The 25,693-nt window shown below is 41.2% G+C and overlaps 3 protein-coding genes across 6 annotated transcripts in view; 2 read left to right on the top strand and 1 right to left on the bottom strand.

The window, feature by feature from the left end:
* Positions 1-148: 148 nt before the first annotated feature.
* Positions 149-4,797, top strand: nop16 (NOP16 nucleolar protein homolog (yeast)). Its single transcript, XM_054755528.1, has 5 exons — positions 149-348; positions 650-758; positions 1,097-1,163; positions 1,822-1,928; positions 4,324-4,797. The coding sequence occupies exons 1-5, from the start codon at positions 242-244 to the stop codon at positions 4,465-4,467; spliced, it is 534 nt and encodes a 177-aa protein (XP_054611503.1). The 5' UTR covers positions 149-241; the 3' UTR covers positions 4,468-4,797.
* On the bottom strand, positions 2,676-16,971 carry arl10 (ADP-ribosylation factor-like 10). Of its 4 annotated transcripts, XR_008566396.1 has the most exons (5): positions 16,711-16,971; positions 11,283-11,460; positions 7,802-9,928; positions 2,889-3,218; positions 2,676-2,787 (listed from the first exon to the last, which is right to left on the bottom strand). XR_008566396.1 is itself a non-coding variant. In XM_054755527.1 (4 exons), exons 1-4 carry the CDS (start codon positions 16,846-16,848, stop codon positions 9,513-9,515), a joined length of 666 nt encoding a protein of 221 aa, XP_054611502.1. In that variant the 5' UTR covers positions 16,849-16,969; the 3' UTR covers positions 5,869-9,512. The 4 variants fall into 4 exon arrangements, 2 of the variants coding, with proteins under 2 accessions (XP_054611502.1, XP_054611501.1); XR_008566397.1 differs by lacking the exons at positions 2,676-2,787; positions 2,889-3,218 and adding an exon at positions 3,260-3,375; XM_054755527.1 differs by lacking the exons at positions 2,676-2,787; positions 2,889-3,218 and having other exon boundaries at positions 5,869-9,686; positions 9,753-9,928; positions 16,711-16,969.
* Positions 16,972-17,955: 984 nt separating this feature from the next.
* wwc1 (WW and C2 domain containing 1) overlaps positions 17,956-25,693 on the top strand; it is a 31,651-nt gene continuing 23,913 nt past the window's right edge. The window contains exon 1 of the mRNA XM_054755486.1: positions 17,956-18,844. Coding sequence (XP_054611461.1) covers positions 18,726-18,844 — 119 coding nt within the window. The 5' untranslated portion in view covers positions 17,956-18,725. The remainder of the gene's footprint in view (positions 18,845-25,693) is intronic.

Genomic DNA, 25,693 nt, shown 5'->3' with positions numbered 1-25,693 from the left:
TACTAAATTTACCAAAAGTATATTATTTATTGCTAATGACATTTTGTGAACTTTCTGTGTGGGGCTGTATCGCCTTCCAACAAAGAATAAAAAAAAGAAAAACGTTCGAAAAGACGAAGGCGTGGTCTGAAGATCACATGACCGGAACTAAACAAAAGCACACTCTTGCCCCACGTCGGCGCACATTGCTAACTATAACACTTTTTACGTAACGCTGTAATTAAAACACACGTTTACAGTCATGCCGAAAGCTAAGAAGTCCAGCAAAAGGAAGAAGTTTGATTACAGTAAGAACCGGAAGAACCTGAAGAGGAAGTTTATCAAGAAGGCCAACCCGAGGATAGAAAAGTAAGCATGGTGGCTAATGCTAGCTGCTCACCGAGCTTTCTTCCAGCAGTCACAAGGAAATAATTTGTTGTGTCGGCAGTTTACTTGCGATTAATATGTGAGCTATTTGGGGTACATAACTAATTTACTAATGTCATGCCACTGTGTGGCTGGAATTGTGGACTGGACACTTGTAGCGACCCAATTACTGCAGTAAAGTGGCACAGTCTCATTGGTGTATCTCCAGCTGAGAATAATGATGTTAAGTAGTCGTGCTGTTTGTGTTTATAATACATTGTGTTCGTGATATTTGCTTTCACAGTAAAGAGATTCGAGAAGCATGGGACCAAAGGAAGTCCACAGCCAGGAACCTGATGGAGATGGGACTAGCATTTGACCCAAACCGCAGTTTGCCCATCAAGAAAGAGAGTGTAAGTAGTAGCTGTTGGTGGTTTGAGTCTGACTGTAATGACATACAATCTATGACATAGTGTATCCCTCTTTATTTCCGGACAGTTTTAGTGTTACAAAAAAACAGGCTATTAAGTAATATATGCTAAAGCGTAATTAAAATTGTAGTTATAGGTTGTTGCTTCAATGCAAACAACACCCCTTAAAATGTTTTTTTACGTACAAGTACTAGTATGACCATTTTGAAAGCGTTTGTGTACTGTAGTTCTTTTATTGTGCCAAAAGGGGGCAGCAAAGTTTTGTCTCTGCTATGAACATGGGGAAAACTGTTTTCTCATAGTTATTTACTTATTTTCAGGTCCTTGGTCTGAGAAAAGAGACGAAAGCTCCCGTCAAAATTGTGACCAAGCCCTATGTTCTCAACCGTAAGTGTTGCACGACTACACTTTTTTTTTTTTTTTAACCTCTGTCTACCTCAGGGGACGGCAACCTTTGGCATCAAAAGAGCCATTTTGCCTCCTCTTCCAGTAAAGAAAAATGGTCTGGAGCAGCAAAACATTACACAGCTTATAAACAGAAGTGCAGAGTGCATGTGTAGTCTTATTGTGAAATAATGTAAACACTGAACTGTGTCGGCTTTTTTGAGTTGCTCCTGTATTTGTGCAAAATTAAAAGAAAACGTATCCGACTTCAACATTAAAAAAAGCCCATCATTTGACTCACTCGTTATCACACTGGCCCACCTCAACCTTCCCTTGCTCATCCAATCAGCAGCCAGGACTAGAGTGTAGATTCATTCACTGACTTGCGGTGATGGTGAGATATTTCGTACTCTTTTTGAAAACGCACATTTCCTCCGCTTTGGTGTTTAAAAAAACAATTTAAAAAAATCACAGAGCTTAGCGTGGGAGCCGCAACAAGGGCGATGAAGAAACGCATGCGGCTCCGGAGCTGCGGGTTGCTGACCACTGGTCTAGCCGGACATGAATGCATTGTGTGAGACAACCGCGGAAGAACAACCTTAAACATCTTAAATATGTCAACCGTGCTGTGAAACAAACTGAAAAGATTTTTCTGTTCCAGGTCTGGAGGAGGAGGCCAGCCTGCGGGGGAAGGACACCAAGACGTTATCCTCCGACCTGATCGAGTATGTTCAACACATGATCCGAGAACACAAGGATAACTACAAGGTGAGAGTGACAAATTACAACAACACTTGCTCATTTGGTTCACTTGATGTGGAGATTTGGGTTCCCACCATTACTTGTGTTGTCAGGGAGGCTGTCACATTTTCAAAACAAGCGCTCATCATTTTCTGAAAAGTAGTGCAGTCGTCCCTCGTTTATCGCGATTAATTATTTCCAGACCCGACCACAATATGTGAATTTACGCAAAGTAGGATTCAGTATTAATAAATGGAATATTTCTGTAGTTATGACATCGAAAACCTGTTTACAACATTCTAAAAATACAGTTTTACCATTGTTAGAGCCCTCTAAACATGAAATAACACCCTGTAGTCACCTTTACATTTGTATTATCCAATATAGTAGATATACAGTGTTCCTTCGTTTAACACGTTGTTACGGTCCAAAAAATACCCGCGTTAAGTGAAATCTGTGAAGTAGAAGTTGATTTTTTTCCGTTCATTATATATTTTTTCGTTTACACTGTTTTTTCATGTACAGGATATGTTTTTTGTTTATTATATTTGTTTTTACGTTTACAGTATGTTTTTTCATTGACAAGATATGTATTTTTGTTTATTATATATGTTTTAAGGATGTAAAACCCCTCACCACACACTTCATACACTTTTCTCAGACAGGCATTAACATTTTCTCACATTTCTCTTGTTTAAACACTCTCAAAGTTCAAACCTTTGTAAATTAAAAAAAAATAAAATAAGTACACTACTTACTGTATTATTGACTGAAACCAAAGATCAAAGCCTGTTTTAGGCCAAAACATTTATTTGAGAAATAAATATATAAACGTCCCTCCATCCATTTTCTTCTGCTTTATCCAGGGCCGGGTATAAACGTTTTTCTATAAAAAGAAAAATATGATAGCTTTTAGAAATAACTAATGTAATTTTAATGATTAATCTACGAGGTTGGACACATGACAAATGATTAATAGTGGCTCACGCGTTTGACAGTTCCTCTGACTGTGCCTCTTCATCCTGGCGCGGCTCTGCTGTAGCGCCTTTGTTCCCCTGAGGCCTTTGTTGCAGGTGTCTTTTTTTCCAGTGAAGAGCATAGTTATGGGTGGTGGTTGCCGCTCTTCTTTTTTTTTTTTTTTTTTCTTTCTTCTGTGCGATTCACGATTCACAGCCGTATCGACCGCAGAGTGATGCATCTTCCTCTGCCTTTTGGGTGCGACTGCAGGTGCCTTTGACGGTGCCGAGCGTTTTGTCGACATTGTGAGTTTTGTCGAGGAGAAAACTTGCAAACATCCAGCACTGAAGAGCCACACTGCTAGCGATCGAACAGTTGTGTAAATTAGGCAAGTTGAAGGCATTCTGTACTGTACAGGACGCATGGCATGGAGGGGATTGATTGACAATGGTGTACAGTCCCTTAGCCGATCGGGACGCAGAACACAATGTGTTTTCATTCGCAAAAGCGTGCTACACTGTAAAAAATTGCACACAAAAGAGAAAGTAAGATATACCTGTATTAGACATAAATAAGATAACATAGACTGACACGTTAGCAGTTGCTTGTTTTTTCCTGGACGGCATACTTCCTGCAGTGGCTATTGTCTCATCAGTCTATTGTAATGGCGGCTTTAAATGGCTTTACACTCCTACTACCTAATATAGTAGAACATAATAAGAGTAAATGAGCCATTTAAGACATAAATAAAACCGCTGCTCGTGTCTGTCACAGTAAATGTGTTTCCTAGGGGATCTTACTGGCGGGCGGACAGACGTGTGGAGGCCAGAAAATGACGTCGCAGGTTCAGAGTTGGGATTTAGCTTGTCGTGGTTATCGGCCGCAACAGTAACCCATGTCATTATTATGATTATGATATTGTAATTGATTTCAAAGTGGACCTAAACGTGTAACAGTGGTCATCCTTGCAGCTGAGCCCTGCGCACGCCAGGCTCAAACCAGCGACCACAGAACTCCACTGATTGAGAGTTAAGTTGAGCAGTGTTAGCCATAAGTCGCCTAAAAGGAGCAGGCTGTCAGTCAAATTCAAACTTGTAAAAGTTTACAGCTGTTATGTTTTGCAGTTCCAAAATGTTTTTCTTTAGTGGGCAAGGGGGCAAAATGGCTCATTTGAGAGTAAAGGTTGCCGACCCCTGCTGTAAAGGCAACATCATAAAAAAAATATTTATGGCCCTTATAGGAGCCAGGTTTACAAACGACAACATGGATAGCAAAGGATTGTGGTTAAATTTACAGCATCAGTCAAATGTTTGGACACCCGTGATTTATGTCAGTGAGTACATCCCAACATTTGACTGGTAGCGTCTAAGTGTGTTTACGGTTTACAACCCACAACACTCAATATCAGTCGTGGAATATCTTTACTGGGTTTCACCAATCTGACTTGCTGCCGTTTCACCCACAGGCAATGGCCCGTGACGAGAAGAACTACTATCAGGACACGCCCAAACAGATCAAGAGGAAAATCAACGAGTACAAGCGCTGCCACCCGGAGCACTACGACTCCTTCATCAGTTCTCTCGCCTCGCCTAAGCTGACCATCCAGTGAGGACATTGCAGACTCCACAAGTGAGAGGGGAAAAAACACAAACATTTCTCGGAATGCGAAACTTTTTCTCCTGGATGAGACCGTTACCAAACTTGTCAGGAGAGACTGCCGGCGTCTGCTGCGGACGTTAGCTTGCCAGGAAATCACATCTTCCACAAGAGGACGCACAAATCACAGTTGACCCACTTTGTGTTGGTTGTTGGGCCACAACAACAAAACATCCAGTAAGCAAAAAAAATACAGCAACCCTCAAGCGATGCTTAATCCTCGCTCATTTGTCGCTAATGACCAAAAAGTCTGCTTTTTTTTTTAAAAGAAGTACAAACATGACGTATTGATCATTTTTAAACTTTAAATGTGTCAGTTTCTGACCCCTTAGGACAGGGGTCTCCAGCTTCCATCACTATTACAGTTTTATTTATATGACTGCTAACATTGAAATTGTACTTTATTTACACATCAGATCTCCACCAAAACAGTGCGGCCATTGTCTCTTGCTGTTTTGTGGTAAGTTGTCATGAAATAGGAGCATAATATCTGACTTGAACAGTTTTAAAGATATAAAGGTTTGACGCAAATATTCTTTTGAACCTTTCGTGAGCTACTGAGCTACCTGTTGGAGACCCCAGCCGTAGGAGGTCCCTTCAGTGTCCTCACTCATTTGTCCCTATATTCATAAAAAATGTCTGCTTCCCCAAAGCTGCTGTTAAAATCTGACATTATTGTTTTCCCCACTTTTAAATGACAATCTTTTGAAACTGACTAACACCCCTTGACTAACACCCAAGTAGATTGTACAAAAAAACACTTAAAAGTCTGCTTGTTTTGAGTGAGGAATAAGTAGCACCATCAGGTGGGCAGAACATCCTGAAAGCCAGCACAGTAATCCCTCGTTTATTGTCTTCTTTTGGTTCCAGACCTGACTGTGACAGGTGGATACCTGGATTCAAACAGCTCTTTGTCTCATGTTAGTCTATATACTCAGAAGACACAATAAGAGGAAATAAGACATAATATTGACTCTCACGTTTGCATTTGGAAGACTCCCTCCTTTTTCTTGACTTTCTGTACAGTACTTCCTGCGGTGGCTCATCAGTGTAACATTACTGACACCTAGCGGCCAGTGTAGAATAGTACATATCATCACGTCTTTGAATGTGTCTTCCGAATGCCTTTACTGTATATTTGTATGTTACTTTATTTAGCCATTTTATACTTAAACGCCTAATTTAGGTTAAAAAAACACATGGAAATTTGCTTAAATACGCATATTTCTTTTTTTTGCTAATAATAGGCCATATTCAACCACAAAACAGCAATGATTTATTAATTCAAACATTTAAAAAGGGTGAAACCATGAAATTGGAAGTGCAAAGTGGCGAGGGATCACTATATTCCAAATTGAAATTTTAACACATTTAATCACATCAGTTTAAGACAAATGTGGGATGAAAAATGACATAATCATTGATTCATTCAATACATCCAACATTGCTGGAAAATAAAAATAAAAAAATGAACGTGACGCCGTGTTCCTTGCATATCCTAAAGTTGTAGATGTCTTGGAAAATAGTGAAATCCTAAACACTTCTAATCCTTACAAGTCTACTGTGTGCATTGATATTTCTTAATAAAACGTCTCCACAATCAATGTCCACATTACATCACATAGCAGATATAAACGATATTGTTTTATTTGCTGCAGACATCTGTCACGGCCGCCTTCATTATCGACATACCCTGGAGCAAGCGGCTTTGCAGTCACGGTCAGAGGTCAAAGACGAAATATTGATGCAAAGCTTAACTGCACGTCTGTTCAAATGCAAATGCGGAAAGGACCTCTCACATCTTTATGGCTATCTTGTAATGTGTGTGCAAAAACACAACAACATCCGGTTGAGCTGCTTGTGGACCTTTGCCCAACCTACCACACCTATTGATTATACCGTATAGATTGATGTTTGTGAGCAACATCACACGAAACGTGAAATGTCCATGTGCACGGCCTAACACTGTGGATCAGTGAAAGGAGGCTGAAAGGACGACGTATGTATTTTAATATTTTCAACACATTTAAAATGTGTTATGACGTGCACAAATTTTAAAACCAAACAGTTCAGTTTCCAGCGCAGCTATAGTCATGAAAGACCGCCCATTCCCACCCTGCCAAAACATGTCTCTACAGCGCATCAAAGAGAATAAAAAATCCCGTTCATTACAAAATAGCGCCGCTTCCAACTCGCTGCAGAACCAACCGGCTCCGTAGTCCGATAACTGCGGCGAAAGATGAGCAATGAGACCCTGTTTTTTTCTTTGCTTTCACCCTGTGGGCCTCAATAACATCAAGAGGGCTAAAAATAATTTGACTTTCATCTAAAACGTGCCGCATTTGGAACATCCAAAATCCAACAGCATCCATTCCGTGACGCTTGTTGAAGTTTCCAAACAAATGTTCCCACTGGACATCATGTAATGTGGATGAATGTGGTCCCTTGCCATAAAGCCTTTTATTCGTTTTTTTAATAGTGTTCCCTCGTTTAGCGCGAGGGATAGGTTCCCAAAATAGCCCGCAATAAGTGAAATCCGTGAAGTAGCCGACTTCATTTTAAAAATTTTTTTCCAATTATTATGTTTTAAGGCTGTAAAACCCCCCCACCGTACACTTTATACACTTTTAAACGGTAACATTTAGCGATAACATTTCCTCACAGTTCTCTCTTGCTTAAACACTCTCAAACAAGTTCAAACCTTCGTTTGGATTTTAATGGCCAACCTTAATGATCGACACAAGATATTATGAAGCCACTCACGCATATTTCACACCTGTGACCGTGCCGTTTCGTCCTGGCGCCGTTCCGCTGTACTGTAGCGTTTTTGTATCCTTGTTAAAACATATTGCTGCAAACGAACCGAAGATTAATTTACAAGCTAGTAAGCAAGCTAGCGATGACAGAGGAGACATGGCAGGACGGCACGAGGGAGATTGATTGACAGTCTACAGCAGTGGTCCACAACCTTTTTGGACCCACGGGCCGGCTCGTGTTCCCACAAATGGGGGGTGGTGGTGGTGGGGTGGGTCGTATAGCGATGTCATTTATCTCATTTAGTATGTATTGTGTAAAACTAAGACAGGAACAACATCCAAGTAAAAGCACCAAGTGAATACAGACCCACCATCCACCACTATACGCTTGGAGTTTGTTTTTCAGAGAGAAGATTATAGCGCCGCTGCTTGATGTGTGCGGTAACAGGCAGTGTGCTAGCATGAATTAACTTGAAGCTGTTTACACAACAAATATACACATTAGCACTCAATAACGTCATCAAAGTTTACCTTCATGCAGTCCCTCAGAGTGTCAGCATTTGGGAGCAAATATGAAGTGAAAGAAAAACGATAAAAATACAGTATAGTTGACAATCTGTGCAGAGTGGGAGAAGGCTAGCGCACGTACGATGGTGCGTTCAAGGACTGTCAAACAAAGTGGGACACTCGCAACAAACAACATAAACATGCAAAAACTTCAAACTACATTATTTTCGGAATAAAATACTGGCCCATATTTCCAAAATTGATATGCATTTACTTAAAAATGTATTTATTTACAAAAGTATTTTTTTTTATCATTGTGCCAGGAAGGTTTCCTCAGCCCAGTTCGGCCCCGCCCACGGACCGGTACTGGGCCACGGCCCAGTGGTTGGGGACCCCTGGTCTACAGCCTATCGGGATGCACAAAACAATGGGCGGTGCAGACAAAAGAGAGGGAAGAGATACCCTCAACTTCCCATGATGCAATTCCTCTTAAAGGGCCAGGCTTGGCCTGTAACAGCGTTCATAGCTGTAATTTATTTTAAAAAAGCACCTAAAAAATTCCGCGATAGAGCGAGGGAACACTGTATTCCTAACTGAGTTAACCAAATACTATAAAACTAAAATAGAGTAAAACTACTCACCTTTGAACGACACCTGACAGACACATAATGGATTCATGCCAACTACCTGCTATTTACAGCCTTCTGAAAAAAAACAGAACCTCTGCAGAAGGATGAAAATGTGTCCAAACGCGCACCCCTGCTGTGTCGCCTGCGCTATTAGTTTTTCGGAGAAATACACCACAGGGTTGCGCTGTTGGTAAAATCCATAAAATAAAATAAAAAAAAAAAAACACTAACTTGAGGGTGTTTGGCCGAATCATCACAAAATTTGGTTTGCACCTTTTGGGGACTGACAAGCACATCTGAAGTTTGAGCAGTGTTGGCTGAAAAACATGGCCGCCAACAAGCGAGATGTATTTACACCAGGGGCATTGGCGGGACTCAGCAACTAATCACCTACAAGTCACTGAGCATTTGTCTACTGATTATAAATGTGTATTACATGTATGCTAGCACGTCTTCCAAAGTATTCACGTTCTTTGGTTATCATCGCACCTCGTCTCTTTCCCGTTCGTGCCAAACCCTCGTGTGTGCAAACGAGCAAAACCGGCTTGGGGAGTTAATCGTTCAGACGCTCACTGAGCAGAAGTCATGCGTGATGCTGCTTTGACGGACTCTATGATCATGTGTTTGACTTTAGAGGCATATTTATCCACAAATATATGTACAACGCTGTCATGATTCAGAAGATGTACGTTGATTTGGGATGTTGGAAACGTAAAAAGCTCACAAACTCGCAGCACGAAAAACATAAGGTCTTAAAATTGTCCCCATGGTTCGCCCAAAAAGATTTGTTGTAGAAGTCTTTCGAAACGTGACAAGGCAGAGAGGATGCAGGTGTGTTTTTTTGGACACATTTCATTTGATGTATGACAGACATGATTTTACATTAAAAAAAACAAACAACTTCCTCTAAACCTATCACAGGCTGACGTCGTGATGAGTCACTCATGCTCGTGCAGAATCTTTCGTCTGCAGTCGACACGCCAAAACAAGCCAGCTCGATAATGTCCATGACGTGAGGGATTTAAAATGGTCTTTTTAAAAAAAAAGAGGATGAGATGGAGGTGCTAGGTTTAGCTCGTCTTCGCTCATAGAAAGAGTTCATCGTATCAGACGAGCTGGAGCAGGAGGTCCTGGAAGGTGTCCAGGCCTCGGCAGGAGTTTGTCAGGGTTCCGTCTGATCCCAGCTGGGTTGCCAAGAGGAACAACTTCCTGTCCTCCACCACGGAGCCCAGAGACAAGGCTTCATGAAGCTCCAACATGCTCAGGGCGTTGGCTTTGTCCTGGTAAGACGAGCAAGAAACCTTAGTGTCATAATCATGACGTTGTCTAAAAACTATTTTGTTGACCTGTTTGTTCCCCAGGACCACCACGGGAAGCTGGGGCTGCCCCTTCAGGAGGTGGTGTAGCTCCGACTTGGCCAACTGGAGGCGGTTCCGATCAGAGGAATCCACCACGTACACCAGAACGTGAGTCCTTATCAGATATTCCGACCAGTATCGCCGCAGCTCCTCGCCGCCGCCGACTGTCCAGACCAGCAAACATGACAAATGATAAAATACTTTTTGACAGTGACCCAATAAAAACGAATACTTTTACACAGAGATGCTGCGCTATATCTGGAACAATATATCCGACATTTATCCCGGTTTTATCCGCCTGTGCCTTTTTACACAGGACCCGGCAAATGTGGTCACAACTGTGTGCGCCATCACACAGCGGCACGGCACAAGTAGAAGACGTACGGTGACAATTGCTTTCAACACAACAGGGTGGGAGAAATGAGTCTCGGGTGTACGAACGTTTCACACCCTGTCCCGGCATTGCTGAATAGCTTTACACTTTGGTAGCGTCCCGCCTCTGCCACTGTTCTGATGATGAGATTACAAGGTTACACACTGTAACCTACGTACTGTCATTCATGTTTCCGCTGAATAAACCGCAGCTCCCCGATGCCGGCCGGCGCCAGTTGTGCTTCAGGCCAAGTGACACCCGTGAGGACCGTGATTCAGCAGCCCGATGACCGAGTGCTAGATGCCAAATTGTTTTGCTTAACAACGCGAGGCATTCAGATTGGTCATCCGAAAGCTCTAAAACCAGCCGTGTCCAAAGTGTGGCCCGGGGGCCATTTGCGGCCCGCGGTTCTTTTTTTTATTGGCCCGCGGCACCGATTCTAAAAATATCATTTGACAAGAAAACGAGAAAAAATGGAAAAATCAGCAGTAATCTTACAAGAATAAAGTCATTAACATGAAGAGAAAACAGTTGTAATAAAAGAAAAAGGCGTAGTTTTTTGAGAATAACGTAATATTATGAGGAAATATAACATTTTTTTTTTTAACGTCATAGGTTATAATAATATTGTGAGAATAAAGTCCAAATATTCTGAAAATAAATTCAAAGTAGTATGGGAATAAAGCCATAATACTGCAAGAACGTTTACAAGAAAGTTGAAATACTTGGAAATTAAAAAAAACAAAACAACAGCGGCGTAAATCAAAGAATCAGCAGTAATTTTACAAGAATAAAGTCAAAATATTGAGGGACAAAAGTTGTAACGAGAAAAAAATGTAACACTTTAGTAGCTTAAAGTAGAAATATTAAAGAAATGTTTTTTTTTAAGGTTGGGGAAAATGTTATAATATGGGAATAAAGTCAGAATATTACAAGAAGAACATCTACAATTGAAATATTTAGAAAATGTACAGCAAAAATGGGGGAAAAAAAGAGCACAGAGTGAAGTTGATACCAATAACAGGCTTCTTCACTGATATCACGAAGCTGAGATGCGTTTTTTTTCTTGAAATATCCATAAGTTGGTAGCATAGCCACGTGTGGAAAACGTTTGGGGATACTCGAGGGGGTGAAGTAGAGCTTACTCTCCAGGAAGTCCAGCTGACAAGCGGGCGCAGTGATGCTCATGAAATTGAAGCCTCTTGTGGGTCGGCAGCACCGTGTTTTAACCCCTCCAGGGGTCAAACCCTGGAGCATGCTGCTCTTCCCGGCTCCATCCAGGCCGAGGACCAGGACCTGACGCTTGCCGTGGTCCTCTTCCTCCTAAAAGGAAGGGCACACACATCATCCTAAATACAGAGGAACCGCCAAAGCAGTGGTTCTCAAACTTCTTACACCCAAATGCCACCAAAAGTGCCACCACTTGTACCAATTGTACAAACTACAATAAAAAAAAAATCTCCACATTTCTTTGCTCGACTTCAGTTCAACAACTCCACAAGTAAATTGTGCTTTTTGTTTGGCTTTTTTGTGACCTCAAGAAGAAACGTGCCGTGACCAGAACAACAGGATCGGATCTTTATGCTGTCGTAGGGAAGCGTTACTCTATCCTGACGATTATAATAAACAAGGAAGAGCAGAAGCTGCATTTATGTGAGGAGACCTGCCTCCCAAGCACATGAATGTCACAATTATACACCAGAACGTCTGAAGTCGAAGGCCTCGAAAGTCCTGGAATTTCAAGTTCAGGGAAAATGTTCTTGCTTCACGTGCCTCAAAAGTCACGCAAAACTTGGGAGTTGAAACATCAGGCGAGGCTTAAGCAAATCTTGAGACTTCGGCTCGCTGACCAACAAAACAGTTAACATCACAAGTGCATTTGTGTCTTATTCAGTCTTGCAATACAGTTTTTCCCTCGCTACTTCGCGGTTCGAACGTTTTCAAAAATTAATTAATAAGTGATCGCTGTTGCGTGGTCGACTGTGGTCTATTATTAGTCCAAAAATACTGATAGACAAGTCATATGTCGTATTCTGGTCACTAGGCACGCCGTGTGGGAGTGGTACGTTTTTGAAACACTTCCAAGTAACTAGCTGGAGGTTAACTAGTTAGCTCGGTAGCTTGCTACGTGCTATGAGCGGCAGCCGTCTCTTATGTCCCTGCAGTGATCTCGTAGCCTGCTCAGTGTTGCGCAATGTGGTGTAAACAAAGAAAAATAGGAGTGTAAAGGTGACTATAGGGGTGTTATTTGATGTCTACAGGGCTCTAATAATGGTAAAACCCGTATTTAGAAAGTCATAAACAGGTTTTCTATGCTCTAACTACGAAAATAGTGCGTTCATTAATCTTGAATCCTACTTCGCGGTCGCGTCTGGAACGAATTAACCGGGATAAATGGTTAACGACGACTGTATCTATAAAATGCCACTAGTTGAGAGTATGGTAAACACCTTCCTGTTCCCTCTTTTACTTTATTTTAGTTTGATTATACCCTGGTTATGTCAAAATGTTACTTAAAACATTAACCATACATCCTGGAACTGATGAATTCATTTTACAGTATTTTCTATTGATTTGGAAGTCAAGTAGCATCACAGAATGCCTTCCACACTTTAGAATAATGCCTGTCCAGTGTGGTGATGGTACTGGAAGTGGTCCTTGAACTCATTCATTCATTTTCCATGCCGCTTGTCCCCACTAGGGCGGCAGGGGGACGCTGGAGCCTACCCCTTCTGACTCCAATCAATCGCCTGGCACACATAGACAAACAACCATTCACACTCACGATCGTATTTATAGACAATTTACATATATTTGGAACGTGGATGGAAGCCCGAGCATCCGGAGAAAGCCCACGCAGGCAAACTCCAAACAGAGATGCACCAACGGAGATACAAAACCACATATTGATGATCTGATCAATACCATCAACTCATGAATTTTCTATGGGTAAAACTGTTAAATCTGAACAAACTGGAGGTTGACCAGAATGTGTTTGACCCTAAGAGGAATTTTAGCCGCGGGGTCTAAAACGCAAGCTATCACACCGAAGCTATCACCATGGAACTTCAGATGGAAGACATTTTAAGATGTTTGAGACGTCTAAAAAGGGACAAATGACTACAAAAGGCGAGCAGCCTGATTCTCCCTAGAGAGCCAACACTTGTCACAATCCCCTTTTTAAAAGTCACAAAAGGCTTGTTTTTTTTTTTATTCATGGAAGACAAAACCTTTGATGTGTGTATTGAGGGGAAAGAAGGATGACTTGCTTGTTTCAAAAAGAGCGATTTACATTTCTCCCTCGTTTGTGCCTGGCTGGAGCCACTGCCTGCTTATGCAGCGTAAACAGCACCAAATAAACACGGCTGCTTTTTTTTTTTTTTTTAAGCCATCTGCAATCTGCCGGCAGAAGAACATCAAGCTGTGGCAGTTACTGAGATGCTGCACAGCTTGTGCCGCTTCTCCTCCTCCTTTATATTGCAGCGCTATCAGCGTGGACTTTGTGCATAGTGAAAGATTCTCGTTTCGCCCTTCCAGCTGTCTGTGCACCCTTATCTCAGATCGTAGAGTGGAACGTCGAGATTGGAATTCCCGCAAGACATAAAAAAATCGGATGCGAAACGCTATCGCTATCTTGAAATACCAGCAAGACAGGAGCCCTGTGCTGTTTTTAAGAACTTACTGCCAAGAACGCTGGTCAAACATCCTCTCTATGGCAAGAGCGCTCTGCTGTTTTTAGGACTCTGCTGCAGAAACGCTGGTCAGAGAGCCTCTAGATCCTCTATATGGCAAGAGCGCTCCGCTGTTTTTAGGAGTCTGCTGCAAAAATGTTAGTCCTTCCCAAGTTTTGAACAGAAGCCACCTTTTGCATAACACTGCATATTCTAGCAACCTCCGAGATGCAGGCGATGCTCTTCAACCATTTAGTACTTTCTGCTGCAGTGTGTAGCGACAAAGCATTTGAGCACACAAAACATGAATTGTTATTAGGGATGCGCCGATCAGCATCGGCCGATTTCCGTACAAAATCGCGCGATCGGCATATGCCGATTTAAAAACGTCGGCGACCCCTAGTCACCTGTGGCTAGCACTATTGCAGCATGCAGCGACCCTTTTGTGCAGTGTAGTGTCTTTCCCCTTGGCGCTGTCGTCCTCCCGCAACAACCATGTCTGCCGTGTGGAAGCGAACTGCTAACTGGCGGGGGTAGCACGTTAAAAAGTTTCCATACGGCATTTGAAGAGCAACACTTGACGGAGTATGGTGAGTTTTGGAGGCTCGCCGTGTGATCATCAATCATCACACTCGACCGTACATGTGTGACAGTCAGAGCTAAATCATGGAATTGATTGGACGAAATGAGCGGCCTTTCTCAGTGGTGGAAGACACCGGGTGCGCCGACGTCTCCTTAAAGAAGGCGTCTCATCTTCTGGACGTTTCAGAGTGATATATGAGGTCTTCAAAAAGTAAGTGAGATATGTTTTTGTCTAAATTAAGGTGATTGTATGGTGCCTTTTTTTTCATATCATGTAGCCAGGAGCAGGGGTGGGGCCAGGAATTCTGGGTCTCACGAAAAAAAAAAAAAAATCACATTGCCCCCCCCACCCCCCTTCTCCTCGCCTTTTATTAATTAATTACACATTTGATTAGTAATTACCTATTTTTGGGCCCCCTGGCAGTCAAAGGATGATGGAATTGTCCTGACTTTTCCCCTTTAAACGGCACCCCTGAGCAACAGCACTCATCACTAATGAATGTAAAAATGTATAATTAATCCATGTGATCGGTATCGGCCGATTGCAGTCCTGGATGATCGGAATTGGCAGCATAAAACACTGATCAGAGCATCCCTGATTGTTATTTGTTCCTGCTCCCAACAAGCCGCTTGTTATCTCCTTTTTATCTGCAGCAAAGTCTGCAAAGACGACCATCCGAATGCCTTGCTCAAGGACTCGGGTGACAAAAGCCATCATTTGCTGCACGTAAAACCGGGATCTCGTGTTTTCCCTAACAGGGAGTTCCGGGTGGTTTTCTCTCCTTAACTTGTGCCACCACCGTTCTTTTCTTCCAGGCACTTTGAACTTCACGCTGATGAAGTGTAACTACATGCTAACATGTCACAACGAGTGGCTTTATCAGTCTTGGTTGAAGCCCGAGTCAGGGTGGAGCAAATTCATTTTAGCTTTAGGAAACGATTGATTAGCTTTTTAGATGCGGCAAATAAGGCGGCCTGTTGTGCCACTACGCTTAAATGGCACTAAAAGGGTGGCGCCAGTAGTCTGAAAAAGCGATTCCCTCAGCGATCACCCTGATTTTGACTCTCTATGGCACATCAGCCGTTTGTTTTTTCCCCATTGGTCATCATGTACATAACAGTCAGATCCGGGGTCAAACTGTGACAAAGTAAGATTAAAAAAAACAATAAGTATGGTCAAAAAACATTAAAACGGTCTTAACTTTTGTTCCTGTCACAGATGCGTCTCACTTTTGAGCACTCGTCATTGCTGCGCAAGTGTAAAGAGAAGTTAACCATTTTAAGACAAAGCTTTGACAGCAAATGAGTAACCCGCTGCGTGTTCTTCCCTTGTGACGCCGTGTTGAAAGCTGCAAAAAGCCAAGGAAAAAGCAAAACGCGCACCTTTTAACGTTCATTTAACATGAATAGGTGCATAGCTCCCGGCGTATGTTCTTTTATTATAACGCCACGTTGAAAGCTGCAATAAAAAACACCTAAGAAAAACACAAAACATGCACTTTTTAACATGGAAGTGTAATACGGGAATCACAGTTTAAAAAAAAAATCCATCCATCCATCCTGCGTTAACTGACAGCAAGTGTGTAACTTCCAGTATTTTCTTCCCTCACCATGTTAGACGCCACAAAAAGCCAAGGAAAAAGCACACTTTGGAACATTCTTAATTGTCAGTGGAAGTGTAAACATTAGTATACCGAGGTAAATCATTTAAAACAGTCGGTGTTAACTGATCACAAGTGTATAACTTCCGACATATAACTTTTTTTATATATAAAATGTCATTTGAACAGCCAGAAAAAGCTCAATAAGTGCAAGAGTTAATGCTCTGCTGACTAAACGGAAGTACCGTAGGATGTGCACGATGACGGATGGAATTCTGACATTTCGCTCGACTTGAGAGGCATATTTAACACCCAAATATCTGCTGCTGCTATTTTCAACTGCTATCTTGCGTACTATTTGCTATCATGGTAATCAGCCTACTGCTTTTGAACAACAGAAAGTGATTATTAAAAGCCTCCCTCTTGATTGAATCTAGGTTACGAGATTAGAGACATGTAAATAATGTCATAAAGAGAGATGGAGCCTCATACTGTACAGTACAGTACATGTTAGGACCAATATGCTGAACGTTTCAAGGTCTTATGCGTCGTTGCTGACTTTAATGAGGCAGCATCAGCACCATTAATTCCCCTGAAATCATTACCATCAATTCACTCATTCCTCACCAATCACCAGCGACATCTTCACCATCAAGTCTGTCAAGCGTGAGACAACAAACAGCCCAAAGAGAAATCAGACAAATCAAGGGTGCCCTCACTTCCTTGATCGTGCAGTACTCAGCATGTGGGAACCGTGTTCTCCTCCTGTAGAAGTAGTTGAGGGCGATGAAGAGCGCCGAGCCCAGGGCAGCTACGGCGGCGGACAGGGCCACCGAGATGTGCCGGAGGAGCACCATGTGTGTGGAGCCGGAGGGGAGTCGCGTCTTCCCGGACTAGTGCGGACAACACCGACTGCCTCTGCTGGTTCTCCGCTTCCTCTAAACATGTGACCGTACTCCCTGCTTGTTTTGTTGCCAAGAGGCGCAGTAGGAACATGCCGCGTTGGAGTGCTTCGTGTAAATTGGAGGGTTTAATCTGCATATGCGTAAAACATGCGTTCAATCCACTCGATGACCATTAATCAAGGATGTGGGGCATATTGGTCGTGGGCCATAAGGAATTCACTGAATATCTACAAATAAAAATGACGAACCTTACGTCAACTGTTGGTAAAACACTAAAATGGCTGACTGTACCTGAACGTCCCACCGCCACAATTTTTAGCTGTGTCTCATTTCGCGCACTTGTATAATGACACTAATCATATTTTTAGTGCGTTCACTTGTGCACTCAAAATGCTTAGCGCTAGTATAGAAGTATACGAATTGAGAGAGAGCCTTTGTTTATCTTGTCATTGTGAAATATTGTTCCCCTACAACTGACCACAGTTTTGTTTAGGGAAGTTTTGAGGAACAATGACAAAATGAAAATATTATAATATTGTGCTTTTCGAAATAATACATTAAATACACAAGTAGAATAAACATATAACTACAGTATTTTGTTACCTGTGTTGAACAGTGTGTTGTCCTAGTTATGTGAATGTCAATTTCACAGTTGCCCACTAGAGGGTGCAATTGATTATGGATTTCTTCATAGGGGCGTACAAGAAATTGGAATCTGGTGAAGACAATTACTGTAATACAAAAGTATATTTACGTGTTGATTGGGTTGTTTTTGTTTTGTGTTCACTAACTATGATATTCATGTCTATTACAATTAATTACTAATGTGATACTGAGTCAAAAAGAAAGCTGTTATCAACGTAATGTAGGACATTTAAATTAATAAAGCATTTGCAAACTGTTATATTAAATAAATAACCTGTTGTACAAAATATACAGAAAAAGTACTTTTTGTTGAACAATAGACCAGAATATTATATATTGTACGATATTTCGAGTATTTGTTTTATTTTGGTAGCGTTTGTCAAGCTGTGTATTATTTTGAAAGCGTATACCAGATGCAGCAGTAGGCAACATCCGTGTGCCTTGACACCCAGCTTGTGACTTGAGTGAAGTCACCGGGAACTGAATTGAAGACTTTAACAGACCCTGCTTGCTGCATCCTTAGGCGTCTTCGGTGGGGACAAAGTTAGAATTTGCCGAGTTTAATGTTGTTTTAAAGCGACCGTTTCCCCGGTGTTTGCCTCGCGTTTGACTTGTTTGGTTAACGTCCCACACCACGGTTGGCTGCTTGCTTCTTGGCAGGAAGGCTAGCATCGGTTCCTGCTTGCTATAAAAAAAAAACATGGTGGCCCGTGGTCACGAAGAAAACAAGGCTGTTCAGGGATATAGAGTGTGAATTTTTTAAAACGATATTTACTCCGAGGACACTAACTGTCACATTTGGAAGTGGCGGGGGTCTTCGCGCGACGTGAGGCTGTGGATACCATTTTTGTGCAGTCATTTGCTTCCAAAGTTGCCACCAGGACGACTTCAAGTTTCCCCTACAAAAGATGGCGCTTACATCTTTTTAAAAAAACAACATAAAGCAGGACAAATGGGCGCAAGTGCTGCCTAATGGAACCATTTTACCCCCGACGTCACATTTAGCAGCTCCCTTTTTATTCAAGATTATTATTATGGATGCACAAACTCGGAAATATTGGGAATAACGACTGCTTCTGCCGTTGATGCCGAGCGTGATGACGATGATGACAGAGAAAAGCGATGGCTTCCCTTCGTTGAGATTTTGAGTAGCGAGGAGTTAATTACATGGAGACTCGCCTGACATGCCGAGGAAGGAGTTGCCACTACCTGAAGGTTGGGAGGAAGCCAGAGACTTTGATGGCAAAGTCTACTACATTGACCACATCAACCAGAGCACCAGCTGGATCGACCCCAGAGACAGGTAGAATGAATGACCTCTGACCCCTGCATATGCAGTGGGATACGAAATGTGGAGGAGTTTTGCTTGCAATGTATTTACTCCAGTCGGGAAGACACTGATGATGCATCCAGTAGAAAATTGTCATTACATTTTCTAAACAAGGATTGTCGTAATATTTTTCCAGTGAAGGACGCACAGAGAAAGCAAATCTAATATAAAAGCAGATAGCGATTTAAAGAAGAAAAACAGCCAACATAGGCAAAGAAAATTGTTACAACCTTTACATTACAACCTTTTATTAGGTAGGGCCAGAGCAGTGGTGCAAGAGCCCTCTTAAAATGTATTTTTCCCCCCTTGTTATTATTATTTATAGTATTATTTGGGGAATGTTGAAGAGCACACGTTATTCCGCGACAAAGTTATTCTATTTATTTTTATTCCCCCATGTTTGTGGCGCTCACCTTGCACATTTCTCAAACTATTCAAACATCACAAGTTTCAACTCATTCAGGACAACAGGGCTATCTATCAACACGTTCCCAAAAAAGTCCACATTTTTTTAAACAAAATTCTCATTGAAAATGAATGGACAATTTTTATAACTTTTTCATTTCTCAACCGATTTCTAACCATTCCAATAGGAAAACATTGAGCTCATTGGGGACAGCCACATCCCAAAAATGACCTGTCTTCCCAAAATTGTTCATAGCACAAATTCCCTTTTGTGATATTAAGAATTTTTACTTTTTGAAGACCTCACAACCATCACCAAAAAATGCAGCTCATTGAGACTATGTCCGATTTTTTTTTTTATCCCGTTTTTCCAGGAATTCCACATTTTCTGGCCCAAAAATGAATGGCTTTTTTCCCCCCACATTCCTCAACCCATTGTGACCATTCAAAACACTGACATTTTTCCACGTTCCAAAGATTCAGAAAAATTTCAAGCAATTCCACATACAGTATTCAGTACAACATTTCAGTTGTGTTTAAAATGCAATTCAATTAGTGTTTCACCCAATAATGGCAGTAATGTGTGGTTGCTACAAGCCTGTGGTCGGTCGCTCTCTACCGTGAGACAAATTTGTGTGTAGAACATCCGACACGAAATACGCTGTTGTTAAAATGTAGAAAGACTGCATGTGCAACATGTTACATGCACATGCACTTGACATGAGCAGTTACACGGAGCTTGACGTGTATGACAGATGATGTAAACAGTTGCTTTAAACACATCAGGTGTGTTGGGGGGGGGGTGTTTGAAGCTGATAAGATAAGGAAACGCTCAACCTGCTGATTATGTTGTTATGTTTACAGAAGATGCACGATGTTACACGCCACAACTACAGGGCATGTTGAACTCTACATTTTGTGGTTTCGTTCTATACTAATCAATGTGTTTGTCTGGTAGCTGGGTTCCAGTATGATATGAAAACTGAAGCTGTTTTTTGATGAGGTGGGGAATTGAATTTTGGGGAGATGGGAGATACAATGGATCATAGTTTTAGAGCTGCGACAGAGGTGGCACAGTGGCTGTGTGTAAGTGGAAATATGCGACAATGTCACGGTGCCAGCGTAAGTGACGCCGGCTGGCTCCTCCCCCTCCAAACCCTGCGGAGTAGTTGGACGTGCACCTCCAAAAAAAAAAAAGGCGCAAATTGAGGAGCATCTCATCAAGAAATATGCAGTACCCAAATATGAGCTCTTATTATAAATATGAGTGGTTTCAGACCAACACGTACAATAAAAGGGACTGATGTTCCACATCGATTAGTTCCAGCTCCAACAACAAATTTGCCATTGTTTACTACTGCGGTTGGTCACTGCCCCCAGTGTTTTGTGGTGAACTGCAAGTCACACGCTCAGCCCCAGCCGAAGAGCTATAACAGAATCAAGACACCGTCAGAAGGGCCGGCATAGTGACTATCCCGTAGCATAGTTCAGCCTTTAGTTTATTGCTGAAATGCAGGAAAGGGGTGAAGTTTAACACCCGGCACTCACTTCGTCCACCGTGTTGTGTTGAAAGCAAATATTTTTTTAATGTCTCGCACATTGTGAAAACGCGCACACTTGTGGCAGTATCCCACTTCAGGATGCTTTGTAAAAGGCACTGGCGGATGAATGTGACTGTTAGAGCTCTATTGCACTTATTCTGCAGCATCTCTGTGTAAAAGAGGCTTTTGACGCCTGGTGAGATATGTTGTTAAAAGTCACTCCAATATGATTGATTGCTCTACAGAGGTGTGGTTTATGTAGGGCCCAATGACGTCTGCGTTAACGGAATTGGGGATGGATTCATGGAACTGGCCAATAAAAACGAAACAATAAAAACTAGTATACTGTTAAACGCGGAATCTCGCGGAAATTGGCGTAATGTGAATGAAATGCTGTCGTCGTGAGGAGAAGGAACGCTTGGGGAAGTATTTCCCTTGCGGACCACTCAAACGTGGCGGAATCTCATCACAAACTCAAGCCCGCTCTCTCCTGAACTAAACATGTCGAAACACCGGAAAAAGTTGGCGAAAAATTCTTGAAACTCCTCTCTTACGGAGAGTGAATGGCAGGGCTATTGGAGTTTAGCAGAGCATGCTAGTGCATGTGCGACTCAGGCTGTATGAGTCTGTTCACACCGTGTTGTATTTTACCGCTTGTTCATGCAGACAAGCCTTTTACGATGCCTGCTGATTCTCAGTGCTCCTGGGTTGCTCCCAGCTCGACTTAACCGTCAACAGACATTCTCAACACACACAACACGCTCAAAATAAGAACACTGTTCGCCCACACAATGTCTAATTGTGTAAACAAAATAAGGATGTCATGAAAAATATCTTACATTAATAACACAATTGGAATTGCATTGGCGACTACATCTTCCTTAACCACAAGCATGGCACTAGTTTGTTGAGCATTTTGTTGCAATGTCTGCAGAGGCTGACATTTTGTTAGAAAAGTTAGCCAAGCTACAGTACATCTGTTTCTGAAATACTTGGCAAAACTGGCCAATGATGTATTGTGATTTTTTTTTTATTTAATTGACTGACATTTTATTTACTGTCACACAAGTACACACTCTATGTTGGTAAAATAAATGTAAACTGTAAAATATTTAATTAAACTAAATTGAAACGAGAAAAACGGAATTTGGAAAAAAATAAAATAAATTGGGGATTAAGGCGGAAAAAATGAAATGGATTTCATGAGGCCTTGGGCTACTTGGTGTCTGGTTGTGACTGGGATTTTGTGTCTTGGAATGCTGGTGTTTTGGCCAGCAAGCAAATTAACAGTGCTGCAGCGGCGGCATGTGCTCTACGAGTGTTTTATATGAAATCTGAAGGAACGTCAAAATAGCAGTTATTTTCCTCTCTGCAGAGCGCATCTAGTATATTTACACATTTATATATCAAGTCCAGGGGGGCGGTGTGTGCGTTACCTGTTTTTCTGTTCTTCTCATAGAAATCCTACATCCGTAATAGGCTTAGAGCGGCAAGCGAGCGGTGTTGCATGACACGAGTCCCGCTTGTACAAGAACACCAAGCGGCGCAGAGGACAGATCTTTTTTTTTTTTTTTCTCTCCAACCTTACCGCTTATAGTATTTAAGACCACTCAGACTTTCACACCAAATCCCTTTAATGCCTTACGTCTGGAATTCAGGAGGCTGAGAGGTTGTTTTGTGTTGTGTTGCTCTCATTTAATTTTATTTCCCTCAGTTATTATAACCAATGATGCTAATACTGGCGCTTGCTGTCATGGCAGGAGCCCCCAAGGCTGTCTCGTTTTAATCGTCTCACATGAAAACTGCATTCTTTTGTTGTGTACTGAAAACTTAATTGACCGCACAAGGTTTTTCCTTCATCTGTGTCGCAGGTCTTTTTTATTTCGCTCTTAAAAATATTCACGTCTCGCATGTTTAGGATGGTTTAATTAGTCGTGCGTATTTGTCCTGCTATTCAGAGCTGAGGAGACCTAGTTAAAGGCTTCTTAAGCAATTGTTTTTTGCTTTAAAGGACTTCCACAATTATTGATTAATAATTCAGTGGCATCTGTTTGATTGCACTCGTTTAGAAGATGGTCTAGTGAAAGTGCCGCTGGCAGGTGGAGAAAGCAAAGCGCAAGATACTGTCCCAAAGGAAAAAACCTGCACACATTCCTGGGACACACGACGTGAAGGACCGAGCAGCGCTTGCCAGCCAAGCGTCCGATTCATCCGAAATCCCTTTCACTGCCTGCCAAGGTGCACGGGGTCAAAGTTCAGCGTGAGGCCCCACTGACTGTTACCGGGATCTGAAAAGAGGCAGCCTCACCGCACTACAGGCTCATTCTTTAATACGTGACTGACTGCTTTAATACGCACTTTCAACCTACAACACAATACTAATTATTTTGATTTTAGATTTCCCTTTTTAAAATAAGGGCAGTAGTGGCAATATTTTTTGTTTTTTGGAATGTCGAAATTGTATGACAACAAAGTTCAATGATTGAAAGTAGATTTTTTTTTCAAGAAGAAAGTTGTAAGCTTAGAGGAAAAAAGTCATATTTTTTTCAACTATAAACAATAGTGATGATCATATATGTTGTACGTCCAAGAGAAAATGTTCATATGAATAATGCAATGTTTTTATGTAACGTTTATTTCCAAAAATACTTAAAAAAAAAAAAAAAGCCCAGTTTTTTCAAGGAAAAAAAGTCATAACCTTGGATTTTTTTCCAAGAACTGACCTGTTTTTTATGTAGTAACATATTAAGAGAATAAAATTTGATATCTTCAAAAATAGTTTGTTTTAGTAATCACGCAAGTATTAGTCATTTTACGAGAAACGACCTTAAAGAATAAAGTCTTACTTTATTGAGAAAAGTTTGTAATTTGCGAGAATACAATATTTATTTTTGTATTTATCTTTCTAGAGACACAGGCTATTGGTCTCAGACTGTTGCCTTTTTAGGTACATGTGGGGAATTTTGTCTTTCACTTTCACAAAACCACAACTTTATTTTTCTTCTCATACTACAATTTCTTCTTGTGAGCGGGGCCCTGATACTCATACAACCAACATACGCTACAAGAAGCATGCTTGACACGAGCGCCGGAAAGTCGAAACCAGCATATTTTAGATTGCTAACATTGTTTCTGCTATCTAACTGGAATGACATGTTGCACCGGTAATCATCTAACTGCAGTGGGAAAAATGCGGCAAAATAAACTAGATCCCTTTTTTTTCGCGGGAGTTACGTTCCACGCCTACCAGCGACTGGCAAAATTCTGCGAGTAATTGAGATGTCTATTTGTCTATTTTTGGCTCGCTCATACTCTTCCAAACCATCCTTGATTGCCGATCAACTTTTTCAATAAAAGTTAATTTATTAGATTCGGCTCCAGAAACATCCCCTTCTCTCTTCAATTGCCATTGTTCATTAGCGACAGAAGTTAAGAGTCTAAATGCTAAATGCACAATCCAGGTTTAAGCCCTAAGTACGCATCAGACACTTATTAAACGCATTTAAATGGTAAAACTTCGTTCTGTTTTACACGCTAGGCAGCGAGAAACCTAAGAGCAATGCTTGTGGTTTTAATTGTTTATTGTTTGTAATTTATTGCCTTCAACTTTTTTGAATTTTGTATTTATTATGACGCGTGCTGCTGACCTTTTGGCCAGGTCGCCCTTGTAAATGAGATCCTGATCTCAATGGGTCTTATCTGGTTAAATAAAGGTTAAACCAATAAAAAAACATGTACAGGTGGTACTCACCACTAATTAATGATAGTCGTGATGGATAGAATTGATGAGTCACTGCCACCACCTCACTCTGGCACCCGTTGTGTCATCGTGACATTTCTCCAAACCACGTCAACATAATCCACACTTCTTGCCTGTTGTAATTCCATGACTTACTGTCATACTGAATATTAACTTGTGTGCACCTCACTGCAAATTTTGTGGCCAGGTTCTTATACAGTCGCTATATCGGGGTTCGAACATCGCTCCCTCTCTCTATTGCCGTTTTCCCAAATTAATAAATTATCGCTGTTTTGTGGCTGAATATGGCTTATTATAGTAAATAAAATTTTAAAAAAAAACGTAAGCAAATTGTACTTATTCTTGGCCTAAATTAGGCATTTCATTCTAACATATATGTCGGGATGTAAGTCCTGCATAAAGAAAAACTGCGCTTTAAAAAAAAAAATTGCCCATCTGATTGTATATAAGTTTCACTGTTACGTCTCGCAGCAACTTGCGAAATCTCAACGTTTGCCAACAAAACATTATCAGTGAAGTATGAAAACAAATGTGTAAAAAAAAAAAAAGAAGAAAAGTGGGCCTTTCTTCTTTTTTTTTTTTTGAGATGACACACAAGATTGTGCCCACAAGAACAAGACAAGATTTTAACATGAAGTACATTGGAAAAAATATGATTGGACAAACAAACTTATTTACTTAACCGAGTCACAAAACCACGGAGGTGCATTTTGAAATGTTTATTGGCTCACAAATTGACGCTAAATGATATTATTGTCTGCATTTGTTTGAGACCAAATAAACCACTGTTATGATAATACAGACCCTTTCCAAAAAATTAGAATGTCATGGAAAAGTTGTTTAATTTCCATAATTCCATTCAAAAAGTTAAACTTTCATAGATTATAGATTCAGGGCCCACAATCTATAGTCTGTGCTGTGGGATTAATAAAGTACTACTACTACTACTACTACTACTACTACTACTACTACCACAATTTAAACGATTTCAAGTGTTTATTTGTTTATTTTTACGTAATTCATAAAAGATTATGAATCTAACTCAGATTTGGACAGATTTCTGAACAGTATTTGAGAGAGAGAGGCCTTTTGTTTACATAGAAGTTTTAGATCTTT

The sequence above is a fragment of the Dunckerocampus dactyliophorus genome, chromosome 16, assembly GCF_027744805.1.
Source record: "Dunckerocampus dactyliophorus isolate RoL2022-P2 chromosome 16, RoL_Ddac_1.1, whole genome shotgun sequence".
Taxonomy (NCBI): domain Eukaryota; kingdom Metazoa; phylum Chordata; class Actinopteri; order Syngnathiformes; family Syngnathidae; genus Dunckerocampus; species Dunckerocampus dactyliophorus.
This window is presented reverse-complemented; position numbering and strand designations above follow the sequence as displayed.

Excerpts from the sequence above, each read along its gene's own strand:
- arl10 (XM_054755526.1), bottom strand. The coding sequence starts at position 16,848 with ATGGTGCTCCTCCGGCACATCTCGGTGGCCCTGTCCGCCGCCGTAGCT. Across the intron at positions 11,461-16,710 it reads AGTACTGCACGATCAAGGAA|GAGGAAGAGGACCACGGCAA; the intron begins GTGAGGGCACCC and ends CCTTCCTTTTAG. Across the intron at positions 9,929-11,282 it reads TCAGCTGGACTTCCTGGAGA|TCGGCGGCGGCGAGGAGCTG; the intron begins GTAAGCTCTACT and ends TGGTCTGGACAG.
- nop16 (XM_054755528.1), top strand. The coding sequence starts at position 242 with ATGCCGAAAGCTAAGAAGTCCAGCAAAAGGAAGAAGTTTGATTACAGT. Across the intron at positions 349-649 it reads GCCAACCCGAGGATAGAAAA|TAAAGAGATTCGAGAAGCAT; the intron begins GTAAGCATGGTG and ends TTGCTTTCACAG. Across the intron at positions 1,164-1,821 it reads CAAGCCCTATGTTCTCAACC|GTCTGGAGGAGGAGGCCAGC; the intron begins GTAAGTGTTGCA and ends TTTCTGTTCCAG.